Raw genomic sequence first — 15,327 nt, 5'->3', positions numbered from 1 at the left:
CAGTTGAAGGGAAAAAAAAAACAGAAATGTGTGGAAAGAGTGGGATGGGATGGGATTTAAATCTAGACAGCATTTGCATTTTTTTCCTTTCCATCCTTTATAAATCTAAAGTTAACATGATATTTGGAATTATGGGGGAGAAAAGACTAACCCATTTCTAACTTCTGACCCATAAATCCCACTGCTGGACATATACCCTACAAAAGTCAAAGACAGAAAGTTCCCAAATATCCTAAAGTATTCATAGCAGCATTTTTTTGTGTTAGCAAAGAACTGAAAGTGGGTTACCATTGATTGGGAAATGACTAAACAAATTGTAATACATACATGAATGTAATAGACTACTATATAAGAAACTATCAATTCAGAGAAGCATAGGAAGACATGTAAACTAATATAGGATGAAATAAGAAGAACCAATAAAATAATATGTACTATAGCAATGTATGGAAAGAATACTAAAATTAAGGTGAAATCTTTGCAATTGTCATGGCTCATCTTGCCCCCAAGTTTCGTTGGGGAGGTAGGGGGCTATGTGTATGGAATGTCTCATAAACTGTTGAATGCAAAGTGTGTCAGTTTTTCTTAACTGTTTTTTTTTCCTTGCTATAAGGGAAGGTGCCCTAGGAGTAATACATATGGAAATAACTTCAATGTAAAAACAAAAGACTTCAGTAAAACTAAATTAAGATACTCTGTTACATGAACCTAGAAGTGTATTTTGTATAAATTGGTTTACTGATATAATTCTTATGCTTGTTGTATTAAATGGAAAACTTAAATTTATTCAGACAGTAATTACAAATACACTAATTGAAGGTTACTTTTAAATGTCATTAATATTTGTTACAAATGGAATTACAAAAAAAAAAAAACCACAAATGGAACTACCAGCTGCTGAACTTTAAGGAACTGAACATCCTTTAGCTTTTGCCAATTTTTAAGAGGCCAAAACTTGACAACAGAAGAAACCATTAGCATCTTAGTAGAAATAAGAGAATTGTTATGTTTTCCAGACTTTGTGTCCTCTACTTTTTCAAACCAATACCAAAAGTGTTCATTTTTAACTAAGGAGTTAAAATTTAAAAAAAAAAAAATAAGCAAAAAGCTCATGGAATAGAACTTTTGCCATGTGGACCTCTTGTCAAATGCGTCTCATTTTCTGAGCTGTCACTATCAGCAATTTCTGCTTTCTCATTTTTATCATCTCCCTAGACTTGTAAAAACTGAACTTAGAGAGTTGCCTGTAGTGGAAACACCATTTAACTGTGAGTCAAGAGACCTGGGTTCTGAGAACCAGCTTTCCTGTTTGTTAACTGTGTGAACTTGGGCAAGACGATGGATTAGCAAGCATTCATTCAGCACCTTTTACTTCTAGGCTCTAGTAATACAAAGACAAAAATGAAACCATTCCTGCCCTCCAGTTTAAATTCTATCAGGAGAGACAACTTAGTCATTTATATAAATATATGCACCATTAGCACAAGGCAATTTTGAGTGGGAGGGCACAGCTACACAGAGGACAAAAAAAACCCCACGTGTAGAAGGCTGTATTTGAGTTGAATTTTGAAGGAAACAACCTTTCTGGGACTCACTTTTCTCCTATGTAAAATGAGAAGGTTATGTGATCTCCAATATCTCTTCCAGCTCTAACATTATATAGAATGTTAGCAGTCTTGACAGATAAAATAACTTACATTTACACAGAGCTTTAAAGTTTGCTATCAGAATCAGTTGCAAGTAATAATAACAATAACTAACATTTATAAAGTTCACTAAGTGCACTTAGTTTGCATAGCCCTTTGTATGTATTATCTTTTGATCTTCACCTCAACCCTATAAGGTAGGTGCTGTTATTATCCCCATTTTATTGAGGAGGAAACTGAGGAGGAGGTTAAGTGACTTCCCCTGGGTCACAGAGCTTGTAAGTGTCAGAACTGGGATTCAAACCAAAGCCAGGTCCACTTTCCACAATGCCTCAAAGGACCTTACTAGCCCACCAGTTCTCTAAGTATGGTCCACATTCCTCTGTTGAAACAAAACAGTATTAACATTTATAAGATGACAACATCCGTTCCTTGGTTTCTAACAGGAATGATCTGTAGCAGACTGTAAGCTTGCTAAGGGTAAGAACTGTTTCACTTTTGCATTTGTATCCCCAGTGCCTGGCACTAACTGGAACAAGGCAGATGCTTAATAAATTGCTTATTAGGTGGCTAGGTGGCACAGTGGATAGTGCATTGGGCCTGGAGTCATCGAGGCCTGAGTTCAGATTCAGCCTCGGATACCTTATTAGCAGTGTGCCCCTATATAATTCTGTTTACCTCAGTTTCCTCAACTGTAAAGTAGGGGAAATAACAGCACATGACTCGAAGAGTTGTTGTGAAGATCAAATAAGAAAATATTTGTGAAGAACTTAGCACAGTTCCTGACATATCATAGGTATGATATAAATGCTTGTTCCCTTTCTCTTATTGATTGATCGACAATTTAACTTTTAAAAATCAGTTATCACATCACTGTTGTCTCATCAAAAGCAAGGCAATTCATCCCATAAATAAAGGTTAGGTTTTTGTTCCTTCCTTAGGTTTTCTGCTGGCATAACCCTTGAGAAACCAGTGTCACTCCCACATGATATATCAGGTCCTACCAAGTTGGAAAAGTTTTCAGTGTGGGACCTTTTGACAAACTATTGTCCAAATGCCAGCCTAGCTAAATTAAAAAGAGTAGACATCAGAGGGCTGGCTTCCCAATGATAAGATTTGGGGCCATAGTGCCTCATGAACGTTTCTATAGAATAGTTGCAAAATGCATTGGTGGAAGAATAACTTTATGTTATATTAAATTTCATCTAATACCACATCCCTTGAAACCCCAGATCTTTTAACTATTAAAGTTCTAAACTTTAATTAAGTTCTAAACTTAAAGTTCTAAAATTTAAAAAAACATATCTTTGATATGTTAAGCAAGAATAGGTGGAAAAGATCATCTTTCAGGGTCTTTTGCTAGAAGGAGCTAGAATCAATGGTCCCTAATGGTCCCTTCCAGTTTTAAGATTCTAGAATTCCACAGGTTTGAGACATGTTGAGTCTGAAGTTCTAACTTGTAAAAAACAAGTTTTTTAGAACGCTTCTGTGAACTGTTAACACTGGCTTTTGATTCAATTAATCAATCAGGAAGCCTTTGTTAAATACCTACTATGTGTCAGGCACCACGCCTACCACTGGAGATACAAATACAGAAGTGAAACTGTCCCTACCCTCTAAGAGTTTGTAGTCTACTAGGAGGATACAACATACATCTCTGGAAGTAATGGGCAGAGTAGGGAGTTTTGGCTAGGCCAAGGGTGGGGAACCTGTGGCCTTCTAGACCCTTGGGTGCAGCCTTTTGATGGAGCCCAAGTTTTACAGAATAAATCCTTTTTAAAAGGGATTTGTTCTGTGAAGTTTGGATTCAATCAAAGAGTCACACTTGAGGACTTAGAAGGCTACAAGTGGCCTTGAGTCTGCAGGTTCCCCACTCCTGGCTAGGCAGTCACAGTGACTGCAATGAGAACCAGACTCCAGTAGCTCTCATCTGTTTCTCTTGAGCTTGAAAAAGTTAGGGGTCTGGGCTACTCTATTAAAAGACAGACAGACAGACAGACATATAGAGACAGAGAGAGAGAGAGAGACAGAGAGAGAGACTGCAATGATGAGTTTGATGATCTTAGAAGAATGCGGATAGGCTTGCATAAAATAATGAAGAGTGAAATGAGCATAATCAAGAGAACATTGTATGCAATAACAGCAATACTGTTTTAAGAACAAGTTTGAGTGACTAAGTCAGTTCGACTATTATAATGCCCAAATTAACTACAAAGGACCTATGAAGGAAGACATCGTCTGCATCCAGAGAAAGAACTGATAAATAGATTGATAGAATGGTTCTACATATATATATATATACATATTTGTGTGTAATGATAACCATATCTAGAGCAATGAGGACGGGGGTGAAGAAAAAGAGGGAAAAAAGAAAAAATAATAAAAATAAAATAAAAGACAGGCTAGAACATTATTGAGTTTCCGTGCTGACAAAATTACTTCTGTCTCTCTGTGGCTTGAATTGAATATGACAAAAAGGGAACACTTAGAAAATAAGTAATAAATGAATACAATAACTGAAGCATTCTCATAATGTTCTTAATTAGGATCTGAGCTTTCCCACACAAGCTTTATTTTCCTTGTCTGCCATTCCAAACACTCTTTGTATGTCTTTTCCCAACACAGGCTTCAGATACAGGTGAAGATGAAGACGACCAGCCACTCAGTTTGTCCTGGCCGACCAACACACGCAAACAGATCACCTTCCTGATCGTTCTTCCCATCGTGTTTCCATTATGGATAACCCTCCCTGACGTCCGAAAACCCGTAAGTATAGACATCTTAAATGTAGAGTAGATTGGAGTAGATTTGCAAAGCAAAACAAGATAGTTAGATGTTAACCTTGCACCTGAACACCTGACTGGCTTTCTGCCCAGGTGTATGTATGTGTATATGTATAGAAATATGTTTACGTTTGCTATTATTTTTGCTGGACACCACTAACCCAGTGGCTATTCTTTCATTTCTAAACAAGGAAATAGGGACCAAGTTTGGAATTCCACATGATTTATTTACAATGAAGTAGAGAAAAGCACAAAGTATTGGTTAAGTTAAAAGGGAGAATCATCCCATGTTAACGTTCTAAACTCTGTTGTTGGGAAGGTCCCTCCCATAATTTATTGGGTAAAGCTAAGAAATGTAAAGAGAAACCACACTGCATATGGAAAATACCTTTAAGAATATATTAAACAGGGGCAACTAGGTGGCACAGTGGATAGAGCACCGGCCCTGAAGTCAGGAGTACCTGAGTTCAAATCCGGGCTCAGACCAAACACTTGACACTGTGTTGTCACAGCTGTGTGACCCTGGGCAAGTCACTTAACCCCAATTGTCTTAAAAAAAAAGAATATATGAAACAGATTTGCTATTTAAGTATTTATATTCTATTGAGAGAACCTTGCCATTAAGAGGAGAAATAAGTTCTAGGGATTAAATTATGTTAACCTAATAAAACAGAATTTAGTCTCAAAGAAGAATATAATATCCCACATATAGACATATATAGTTATATAGATATACATCTATAAGTATATATCATATGTTATAATATACATATCTATATTTAAGACATACTCAAGACTCGCATTAAGACTTTTGGTATATCTTGTGTATGTGTGTGTATACATATATATGTATGTGTATGTGTGCATATATATACACAAATATATACATACAGCTAGCTGTATGTGTGTGTATCTATATAGACATATTTACATATATGTCTATATGTGTGGCAACTGGAGGGGATAGTGGACAGAATGTTGGACTTGAAGTAGAGAAGACAATTCAAATTTTCCTCAGATACTAACTAGCTATGTGACCCTGGGCAAAGTCATTTTACCTCTTGTAGCCTCACTTTCCTCATCTGTAAGGTTGTTGCAAGAATAAAGTAAGATAAAATTGAGAGGGTACTTTGCAAACCTTAAAGTTCTATATAATGCTAACTGTTGTTTGTTTGTTTTATTATTAGTATTAGTATTTTTGTTATCTGTATACAAATAGAAATGGAAAGGAAGTAACAGATTAAAGATATTTCAAAGAAGAATTAATGGTTTGGTGACTTAGATTCTGGAAGTGATGAAGAGAGAAGAATCTATGAACCTGATGACTGATTAAATGATACTGACAATAACAAATTAGAAAGGGGAATCTATATGGAAGGGAAGATGACTCATTTGGTTTGGGACATGTTGAATTTAAGATGCTATCACTCCTCTACTAACCAACTAGAGCTGGACCATGAACAGCTTCCTTAATCTCTCTGAAAGTTTAGTTTGAACTAAGTTTCATTGGCAATAAAATGAGCATACTGGAGCATGCTTTAACTCTACCATTCTATACTTGCACATGTAATCTCAACAGTATCAGAGGTTTCCACCCAAAAGATCCATATAGGGAGGGGATTCTGGAAAGATGATGGAATAGGTCAAAAGATTCATGTAATTGTGTATATCATCAAACCTGTTTTGAGCATGACTTTGTCAGTGTAAGAATAAATGAATGAATAAAAAAATTATTAAATATTTAATATGTGCAAAGTGCTGGGGATATAGACATTGCAAAGTTTGTGAAAAGTGTTAGTGTTATGGAGATAGAAATGTGGATGCTATGGGGGAATACATCGATAAAGTGGACATATTCTTGCCATCTATCTAGCAAAGAGAATAAAACAAGTACACAAATAATTGTAATACAAGGCAATATGTGATAGCAAGATGGCTACAGAAATATTTTCAGGCAAAAAGTTAAGAGATCTGGATTCTAATCCTGCCCTTCATAGATGTGTGACCTTCAGTATGTCACTGGTTTCCTTCTGAACTTGTTTCTTCCTCTGTAAATTGAAGATGTGGAACTAAATCATCTCTAAGGTCCTTTCTAGTATGAGCATTTTATAATACAAGTGTACTATAGATAGTAGCATGACTACTATGAGAGGCTTGTAAAATTCAACAAACGTTTACTAAGTACCTACTATGTATATTTGTGGAATAACTCTGTAGAATAGGTCAACACTGCTGTTTCTGAGAAATGAGAGGCCAATCTATGGATGATTAGGACCATTGACAAGCATTTATTAAGTACTGTGCCAGACGGTAATGTGCTGGTTCAGTGGAAGACTTTATCTTCAGACTCTATTCACACTTCCTCTCCTTCACCTCAGGAGGTGGAAAAAAATTCAAAGGCCTAATAAAAAGTGACAGAGTTTACTTGGAAATAATGATAGAAGATTAGAACAATAGTTCAAGTTTCACATGGCTTTTTTTCTAAAAACTTTTTTCTCAGTATATTTTATTTCATTAAATATTTCCCAATTACATGTAAAAAAAATTAACATTCACTTTTTAAAATTTCGAGTTCCAAATTCTCTTCCTCTCTCCAGCACCTCCACCCTCCTTGAGAAAGCAAGCAATTTGATACCAATTATACATGTGAAGTCATACAAAACTTATCTCCATATTAGCCATGTTGCAAAAGAAAACACAGACAAAAAAAATTAAGAAAGTTTAAAAAAGTTTGCTTCAATCTGCATTCAGAGTTCATCAGTTCTCTCTCTGGAGATGGATAGTATTTTTCATCATAGGTCCTTTGGAATTCTTTTGCATCATCGTCTTGATCAGAGTAGCTAAGTCTTTCACAGGTAATCATCCTTACAATACTGTTACGATGTACAATATTCTCTTGGTTCTGCTCCCTTCACTTTGCAATAATTCATATAAGACTTCCCAGGTTTTTCTGAAACCATCCTGCTTGTCATTTCTTATAGTCCATCACAATTATATATCACAACTTGTTCAGCCATTCTCCAATTGATGAACAACCCCTTGATTTCCAATCCTTTGCCACCACAAAAAAAATGCTGCTATAAATATTTTTATTCTTTGTAGGATCATGAAGAATTCAACATGACTGAATGACTGAAGGACAACAACATAAATATTTTTGTACAAATAGGTCCAAATAGGTACAAATAAGGAAAGCCCTTTTTCTCTGATCACTTTGGGAGAAAAAAAATTTTTTAAAGGTTAAAAATATAGGTTACAAATAAAACTTATAAAATTTACTGAGCCCCCAAGGAAGCTCTTGATTTCACATGCAGAGGGGTAGGAGAGGAGGGTTGTCTGCCAGAGAGATGAATTGGATGTAATCCTTTTTCCATAGGTTCTATATCCCCCATCATACTCTCTATAGCAGAGATTACCTTCTCTGTGACATGGACCCTTTTGGCAGTCTGGTGAAATCTTTGAACCCCTTCTCAGTATGATGTTTTTAGATATCTAAAAGAAAATACATATGACTTCAAAGAAAATCAGTTATAAAGAAATAAAGATGTATTTTTCCCATCCAAGCTCACAGACCAGACAATATATATCCATGGACCTCTTTGAGGTCCTTAGACACCAGCTTAAGAGCCCCTCCTCTCTAGGAAAAAAAAACACAAATTCAGGATACAATTAAGATTATCTCACCTTTATTCAATATACCATTGTTTAAAAACACAAATAACCAGTAAGCAAATTTCAAATAGCAAAGAAACATTTTGTAATGAACTATGATGCCTGTTGCATGCAGCAAGAAAACAGAATGGAGAAACAGAGCAGGACAGATTTTTCTGTTCTTCCAAGGGTTTCCCCTCTCAATCCTTTTCATAAGCCAACCTTCAGGCCTGTTAAAGGAAAAGGCCACAGTCTCAGAAAAGCTTAGAATCACCCACCCTAGAAAGAGCCTTCCAACTGCCTCTGCTGCCACTCTTTCTATCCAACTCTTTCCCCTTGCATCCTTCTTGAGAGAGAATGTTTTGAACTGCTGTTGTAATGGAAAATTCTACCATCTAATTGCAATGTTAGATTCTTCTTTTCCCACACTGGGAAAAAATGCCCTTCTCAGGATCTTTAGTGATTTAATCCCCTTCACAAGGCAGTCCGTCCAAGCCTTGACATTACGACTGTAACAAATATTAGAAAGATAGTAGGAAAGGTGACATCTTGTTTCTCCCACTCCATACTCTGATTCATGGGCATCTAGTTTGTGTATTGTCCAAATTATCTATTGGGAAAAAGAAAACATAAGCATAAAAAAATAAAGAACAATTCAAAGTAGTATGAGCTAAGTAATGAAGGAATGACATAGATCGTGGGCACTACAGAAGGTAGTAATTCTCTTTTGGATGATAATTAGCAAGCAGTATATTTGTTAGGTTTGCCCTGCTAAATTGCCAAATGCCACCAGAAGATACTTGTAGGGGAGGGAGGGAGACAAGGAGAGAGGGAGAGAGAATTGCTGATTGATGGATCTTAAGGTACCATTCTTGATACAGCATGTTTTCAATAGCTTTTAAATTACCAACAGAGATGAGCAACCAAAGCTTTGACAACAATTACAAAGAAACTCTGATTGTTGATGCAGGAATCCAGTTTTAAAATAAACAGTACTCCCACTGGGGTTTTTTCTGCTTCATCTATATGCAAATTATATGACAGTATTTGTTAGAACGTGCATTCTCAGATAATTAGTATGGGCTTCACTTTTATAGGTTTTTTTAATTAATGTTTTTGTTTTTAAACTAAAAGATAATTAAGACATTAAGCATAAGGAAGAATGTATCATTTATTAAGACCATAAATGATAAATCAAGTAACAACACTAAAGTCAGATACTCCTCGGTATCTAACTTAACTCTTTAGATTAAGTTAATAGAAAGTGAGCTATTCATTTAACCAAATCCTGAAACATGGAATTTTACAACTGGAAGTAAAACTTTAAAGATCATTGTACTCTGAGGTCCTGGCCCAATATCACGTACATGATAGGTTCTTAATAAATGCTTCTTAGTTAATTGGTTCATCATTTAGACCGAGCCTGTCATTTTACAGATTAAGAAGCTGGGGCCCAGAGAGGTTAAGTGGTTTGCCAAAAGTTCCATAGCAAGTTAGTGGCAAAACAAAGAATAGATCTCAGGTTTCTTTACACCTAGTCCAGTGATGCTTTCACTGTGTCAGGGTCAGTCTGATGTGCAGAAATATTCCCTGAGCTCAGAGAACGTGAGGATTCTTCGTCCGTTACAGACCAGATTTTCCCCATGGCTTGCAGGAGCTCCAGTATCTGCCTGCCTCTGTTGTATCTCCTCTGGTCAAACTCCGGCAATCAAATAGTGTCCAACAACTTTTTCAGGCCCAACCTACCCCCTTCTGATGTGCTAATGGGGGGGGGGGTTTGTTGTTGAATCATTTCGCTTGTGTCTGACTCTTCCTGACCCCTTTTCGGATATCCTTGCTAATGATTCTGGAGTAGTTTGCCATTTCCTTCTCCAGCTCATTTTACAGATGAGGGGACTGAGGCAAACAGGGTTAAGTGACTTACCCAGCTAAGTAAGTGTCTGAAGCCAGATTTGAATTTAGGTCTTCCCAATTCCTGGCCCGGCACTCTATCCACTGTGCCACCTAGCTGACTTTTAACAGGGGGTACAAAAGGAATTTGCTACAGTAACTATTCTCAAGAAGTTTAGAAACTGATAATAGGAGGAAAATGTACAAATATATAACCATAATAGAAGAGTATGCATAAAGTGTAAAGGAGAGAGTCAAAGTGCTGGGAAAAATTTAAGCAGGGAGAAATCACTCCTTTCCAGGGAAGGTCAGGAAGGGCTCCAAGGAAGAAACAAGACAGTTTTCAAGAGATTTTCAAACCATAAATGACCACATGAAAGTGTACTTCAAATCATATAGTAAACGACCAGCAAATTAGAACAGTTCTATGCTTTCTTTCAACTAGAGCTATGTAAATGGTCCAAGATTTTTAAAAATGAACTTTTTTGTCTTATTGTTATCATTGGAGGAACTGTTTTTGTTGTTTGTTCTTTGTTCTCAAAGAGGACCATGACGTCAGGGAGGTGATGCCATGACATGCAAGCAAATTGGATTTAGGTGAGGTAGGGCTCTGCGAGGTCACCAGCCTCACTTTCTCCTCTGGAGCCATCTGGGTCCAGTAGTGGGATACAGATCAGAATGACTGGAGGTGGCCCTGAATGCAGTGGGAGACCTTGGCCTTTTTTTCTGTTGGAAGAGCTATACCAAGACAAGCACGCTAATACACTGTTGGTGAATCTACAAAATTGTCCAACTATTAAGATATAAATTTGGAATTACATGCTAAAATTGACTAGACTTTCCATACCTGTGATCCAATGATCCCACTAGTTGGCATATACCCCCAAGGAAGTCAAAGACAATTAGAAAGAGGCAACATATACCAAAATATTCATAGCAGCCCCTTGGTGGTAGGGGGAAAAAAACTGGAAGCAAAGTGGGTCCTAGATGATTTAAGAATAGCTGAAAAAATTATATACATTAATTTAATGTAATAGTAATTAGATAGATTTTTTGGATAAGAAATAACAATAGGAGGAATCCAGAGAAGGATGGAAAGATTAATATAAACTGATGGAGAGCAAAGTAAACAGAATGTACGTAATGTAAATGAAAAGATCAATAACAAGAAGCCAGATACTGAGTAACTAAAAAGCAAAGAATAGATTCATATCTTCCACCCTCACAAAAGAAGGTGGGAAAAAAAGAGGGAGAGGAATACTAGAACCAAATTTTGTATGTAATGTCAAATGTAGTCACCATAGTAGATTTTTTATTTAATTGTTTTTACTTGTCACAAGGGAGGAATGAATCCAGTAGGAGTTGGGTTGAAATGACTGTGAGTAAAGACAAAAAGCTTCAATAAATGTATTCTAAGGCCATAAAAAAAATCAGTACTTTTATATATTAATAACAAGAATCGGGAGAAATTGATAGAAATAAAAAAATAAAAGAATGAAAATTGATAAAAAATTGTTTTTACATGCAACTGGGAAATAAGATATACAGGCAAAGGGGCATAGAAATCCATCTTGCCCTATAGGAAAATAGAAGGCGAAGGAGATAAGAGAAGCGGGGGCAGTGATAGAAGGGAGGACAGATTGGAGGAAGGGGTATTTAGAATGCATGCTGTCTTGGGCTGGTGGAGAGGAGAGAAGAGGAGAAAATTTGGAACTCAGAATCTTGCAGGAGTGAATGTTGAAACTAAAAATTAATTAATCAATTTTTTTAAAAAATGACAGCTGAGTATGAAATATTTGGGTATTAATCTACCAAACATTTAGGACTTTCATAAAGGTGATTCTTTTTAAAAATGTTAGAAGTAATAAAGAAAGTGTTAGGTAATTACAGAGATATCCAATGCTTGTGGCTAGGTTGATCCTAAACACTAAAATAGCAATACTACCCAAATTATTGTCAACAAGCCATAGAAAATGGTGGATTTGGAATAAAAAAAAGACCTGGATTTGAATCCTGCCTTTGCTACTTGTGTGGCTTTAGGCAAGTTACTTTGCTTCTCTCTGCAAAATGAGGGGTTGGACTAGATGGTCTCTGAGGTCTCTTCTAAGAGGGGGTAGGTGTCTCAGTGAAGAGAGCGCTGGGCCTGGAATCAGAAAAACCTGAGTTCAAATCCAGCCTTAGACACTTATTAGCTATGTGGTCTTTGGCAGGTCACTTAACCTCTGTTTGCCTTAATCCTCTGGTGAAGGAAATGGCGAACCACTCCAGTGCCTTTACCAAGGAAACCTGGTAGACAGTGTTGGTGTGCTGTGGTCCATGGGGTCACAAAGAATTGGATATAGCTCAACAACAAGGTCCCTTCTAGCTCTAAATCTGTGACTTTATGAGATAGTTTGATAGTCTAGGCTTAAAGATCAATTAAAATACCAAGAACCGCTTCATAAAATTAGATAAAGTGATATCCAAATGTACACGAAAAACAAAGGGACGAGAAAAGCAAAAGAAATTTCCATAAGGAAAGGAGGAGACTTGCATCACTGACTCCTATGATCTAAGACAGTAAATTCCATATGGATCAACGTCCTAAAGTACAAGGCAGCCTGAGTTAACAGAAAGTCCGTAAACCCAACTACTTGAATTTGGGCAAATCAATTTACCACTATGGGTCTGTTTTGCCAACGAATGATGAGACGAGCAACCACAAAGAAAGGATTGTTATAAAATTTAATATACCCCTGTGGTTGATGCTAAAGATCTATTGAAGGCTCAAAACCAGTAAAGAAGAACATTTCAGCTCCCTGTCTTTTTAACGTCTGTCTTAAAAACAAAAAAGCATAAATTTTCCATATGACTAACCAAGGTCAACTCTTCCAGCTGTTGAGAGGACTTTCATCCAAAGGTTTATTTCTCTGGCCAAAAAATCAAAAACCACAATTCTTCCTCAAAGTATATTACTTTACTCTCTACTTAGTGATAATATGTGAGGACTGCTCTGTCAGAATTTCATACCCTTGGAAGCCTCAGAAATTGGCCTCAATTTCTTTCCAACAAAAGGCACCTATAAAATGCCACTGTGATGTAGACCTTTCACTTTTTTTATCATGTACCCCATCAATAAAAACCAATTATATAAATAGATTTATTTTATTTAATAATACCCAAAACCTTTTTTACTCTTACTAAAAAAGTAATATGAATGAACATGTTTCATTGATTTGAAAATCTTGGTTGAGTACATCACAATACAGCAATTCAAAGGCCTAGTTCTAAATTCAGTTTATTTTGATATTTGGTTTTAATGGTCATCATAGATGAAAAAAATACCTCGCAAATATTGTTGTTATTGTTTAGTCATTTTCAGTCTTGTCTGACTTTTCATGACCGCAAAAAAAGTTTTGCGATTTTCTTGGCAGAGATACTGGAGTAGTTTGCCATTTCCTTCTCTAGCTCATTTTACAGATGAGGAAACTGAGGCAAACAAGGTTAAGTAATTTGCCTAGGGTCACACAGCTCGGAAGTGTCTGAGGCCAGATGTGAACTCAGGTCTTCCTGACTCCAGGCCCAGAGCTCTATCCATTGTGCCCACCTAACTGCCTAACTCACAGACAGTCATAAATCCAAATGGAAAATGTTGGCTATACTTACGAAATCATGAAACTCATTTTTCAGTCCCATCCACCTATCATGCACAAGTTTTTGTTGAAATTCAGCCAATAAATTTCCATCTTCCCTGATTGGAGGGGAGGGGCAGCTAAGTGGTGAAATGGATAGAATGCTGGGCCCAGGGGTAGCTAGGTGACCCAGTGGATAGAGCACCGGCCCCCAACTCAGGAGGACCTGAGTTCAAATCCAGCCTCAGACCAAACATTGACACTTACTTAGCTGTGTGACTCTGGGTAAGTCATTTGCCTTTTGAAAAAAAAAAGAAGAAGAAGAAGAATGCTAGGCCCAGAGGCAGGAAGACCAACATTTACTAGCTATGTGACCTCGGGCAAGTCACTTAACCCCTTTTTACCTCAGTTTCCTTATGTGCAAAAAGGGGATAATAATAATAATAATAACACCTACCTCCCAGAACTGTTTTGAAGATCAAATAATAATTGTAAAGTGCTTAGCACAGTGCCTGGTACATAGTAAGTACTGTATAAATATTAGCTATCGTTATTACTTATTATTGTTGGTGAGGAGGGGGATTTGTCTCTAGAAGTCAGATCCCAGGTCTTAAGAGTAGCTGTTCCAGGTGAGAAAAAGGAGTAAAGTGAAAAGACAGCTGGTCAGATGCATGGGGAAGCCCTAGCTTTCTGGTGGTAGGAGGGTGTCCAGTGGGTCAGTGGGTAGGAAGAATCTTGGGAGCAGGACTGCAGATCGGTGGGAATTCTTCTAAGGCCACCCACAGCAGCAGCTGCCACCACCACTCCCCTCTTGCTAGCTGCTGCTGCCTGGTCCTAGATCCTCCACGGGCCTGCTCTGGTGTGCCTGCTCCTCTCAGATGCTATTTGCTGCAGCTCCTCCAGAACTTGCTCAAATCTTCCTCGTTCTCCTTTGTGGAGGTGGGAGGGAAGGGGAGATGAAAGCCTGGGTGGAAATCAAGAAGTCCATATTCTCAGGAAGCAGCTCTCCCTTCATGGGCCAGCCTGGCCAGCTGGGACAATGAAGAGCCCTTTTCACATCAGGATCCCATGAAGCAGGCTTTGGTCAGTCGTTGGTTATTATACCAAACATCTTATCTGTCCTCTTTGAGTGCAAGGCTCCTGGAAGGGTCTGGTCCCTGCTCCAAAGGAAGCAAGACCTGCCTCTCTGTTGCATCCTGCATGCCTGTTCTAGATCAGGCCTGGCTGAGTCCAGTCCAGTGATGCAGGCTCAGGATACAGTGAAAACTTCACGGACCATCAAACAGAAAAACAATAACCTTATTTATAATGGAGGATTGTACAGCTAGGAGGTACAATGGATAGAGTGCTGGGCCTGGAATCAGGAAGACTCATCTTTCTGAGTTCAAATCTGGCCTCCGACACTTACTAGCTGTGTGACCCTGGGCAAGTCATATAACCTTGTTTGCCTCAGTTTCCTCGTCTGTAAAATGAGCTGGAGAAGGAAATGGCAAACCACTCTAGTAGCTTTGCCAAGAAAACCCCAAATGGGTCACAAAAAGTCAGACACAACTGAAACGACTGAACAACCTTATAAAAGATTAAAAAGGACATTGTTATTAGAATTAGGCACTGCTCCCCTTCTACCTCCACATTTTCCAGGGCAGCACTCATAGGTCAGAAAGACAGCCTGTAGGGCAGTGGGAATACCTCCAAAATCAGGAATATCAATTCCCCACAGACTGGGCTTTTTATATCTATATTCCC

The 15,327-nt window shown here is 37.6% G+C and overlaps 1 protein-coding gene across 4 annotated transcripts in view; it reads left to right on the top strand.

Moving 5' to 3' along the window:
* The window catches only part of SLC24A2 (solute carrier family 24 member 2), a 299,391-nt gene that overhangs the window by 261,092 nt on the left and 22,972 nt on the right, over positions 1-15,327 (top strand). For all 4 annotated transcript variants that reach the window (XM_021004589.2, XM_021004590.2, XM_021004591.2 and 1 more), the window contains one exon: positions 4,272-4,412. In XM_021004589.2, the coding sequence (XP_020860248.1) occupies positions 4,272-4,412 (141 nt within the window). The remainder of the gene's footprint in view (positions 1-4,271; positions 4,413-15,327) is intronic.

This window comes from Phascolarctos cinereus, unplaced genomic scaffold (assembly GCF_003287225.1).
Source record: "Phascolarctos cinereus isolate Bilbo 61053 unplaced genomic scaffold, phaCin_HiC Scaffold_4;HRSCAF=312, whole genome shotgun sequence".
Taxonomy (NCBI): Eukaryota; Metazoa; Chordata; class Mammalia; order Diprotodontia; family Phascolarctidae; genus Phascolarctos; species Phascolarctos cinereus.
This window is presented reverse-complemented; position numbering and strand designations above follow the sequence as displayed.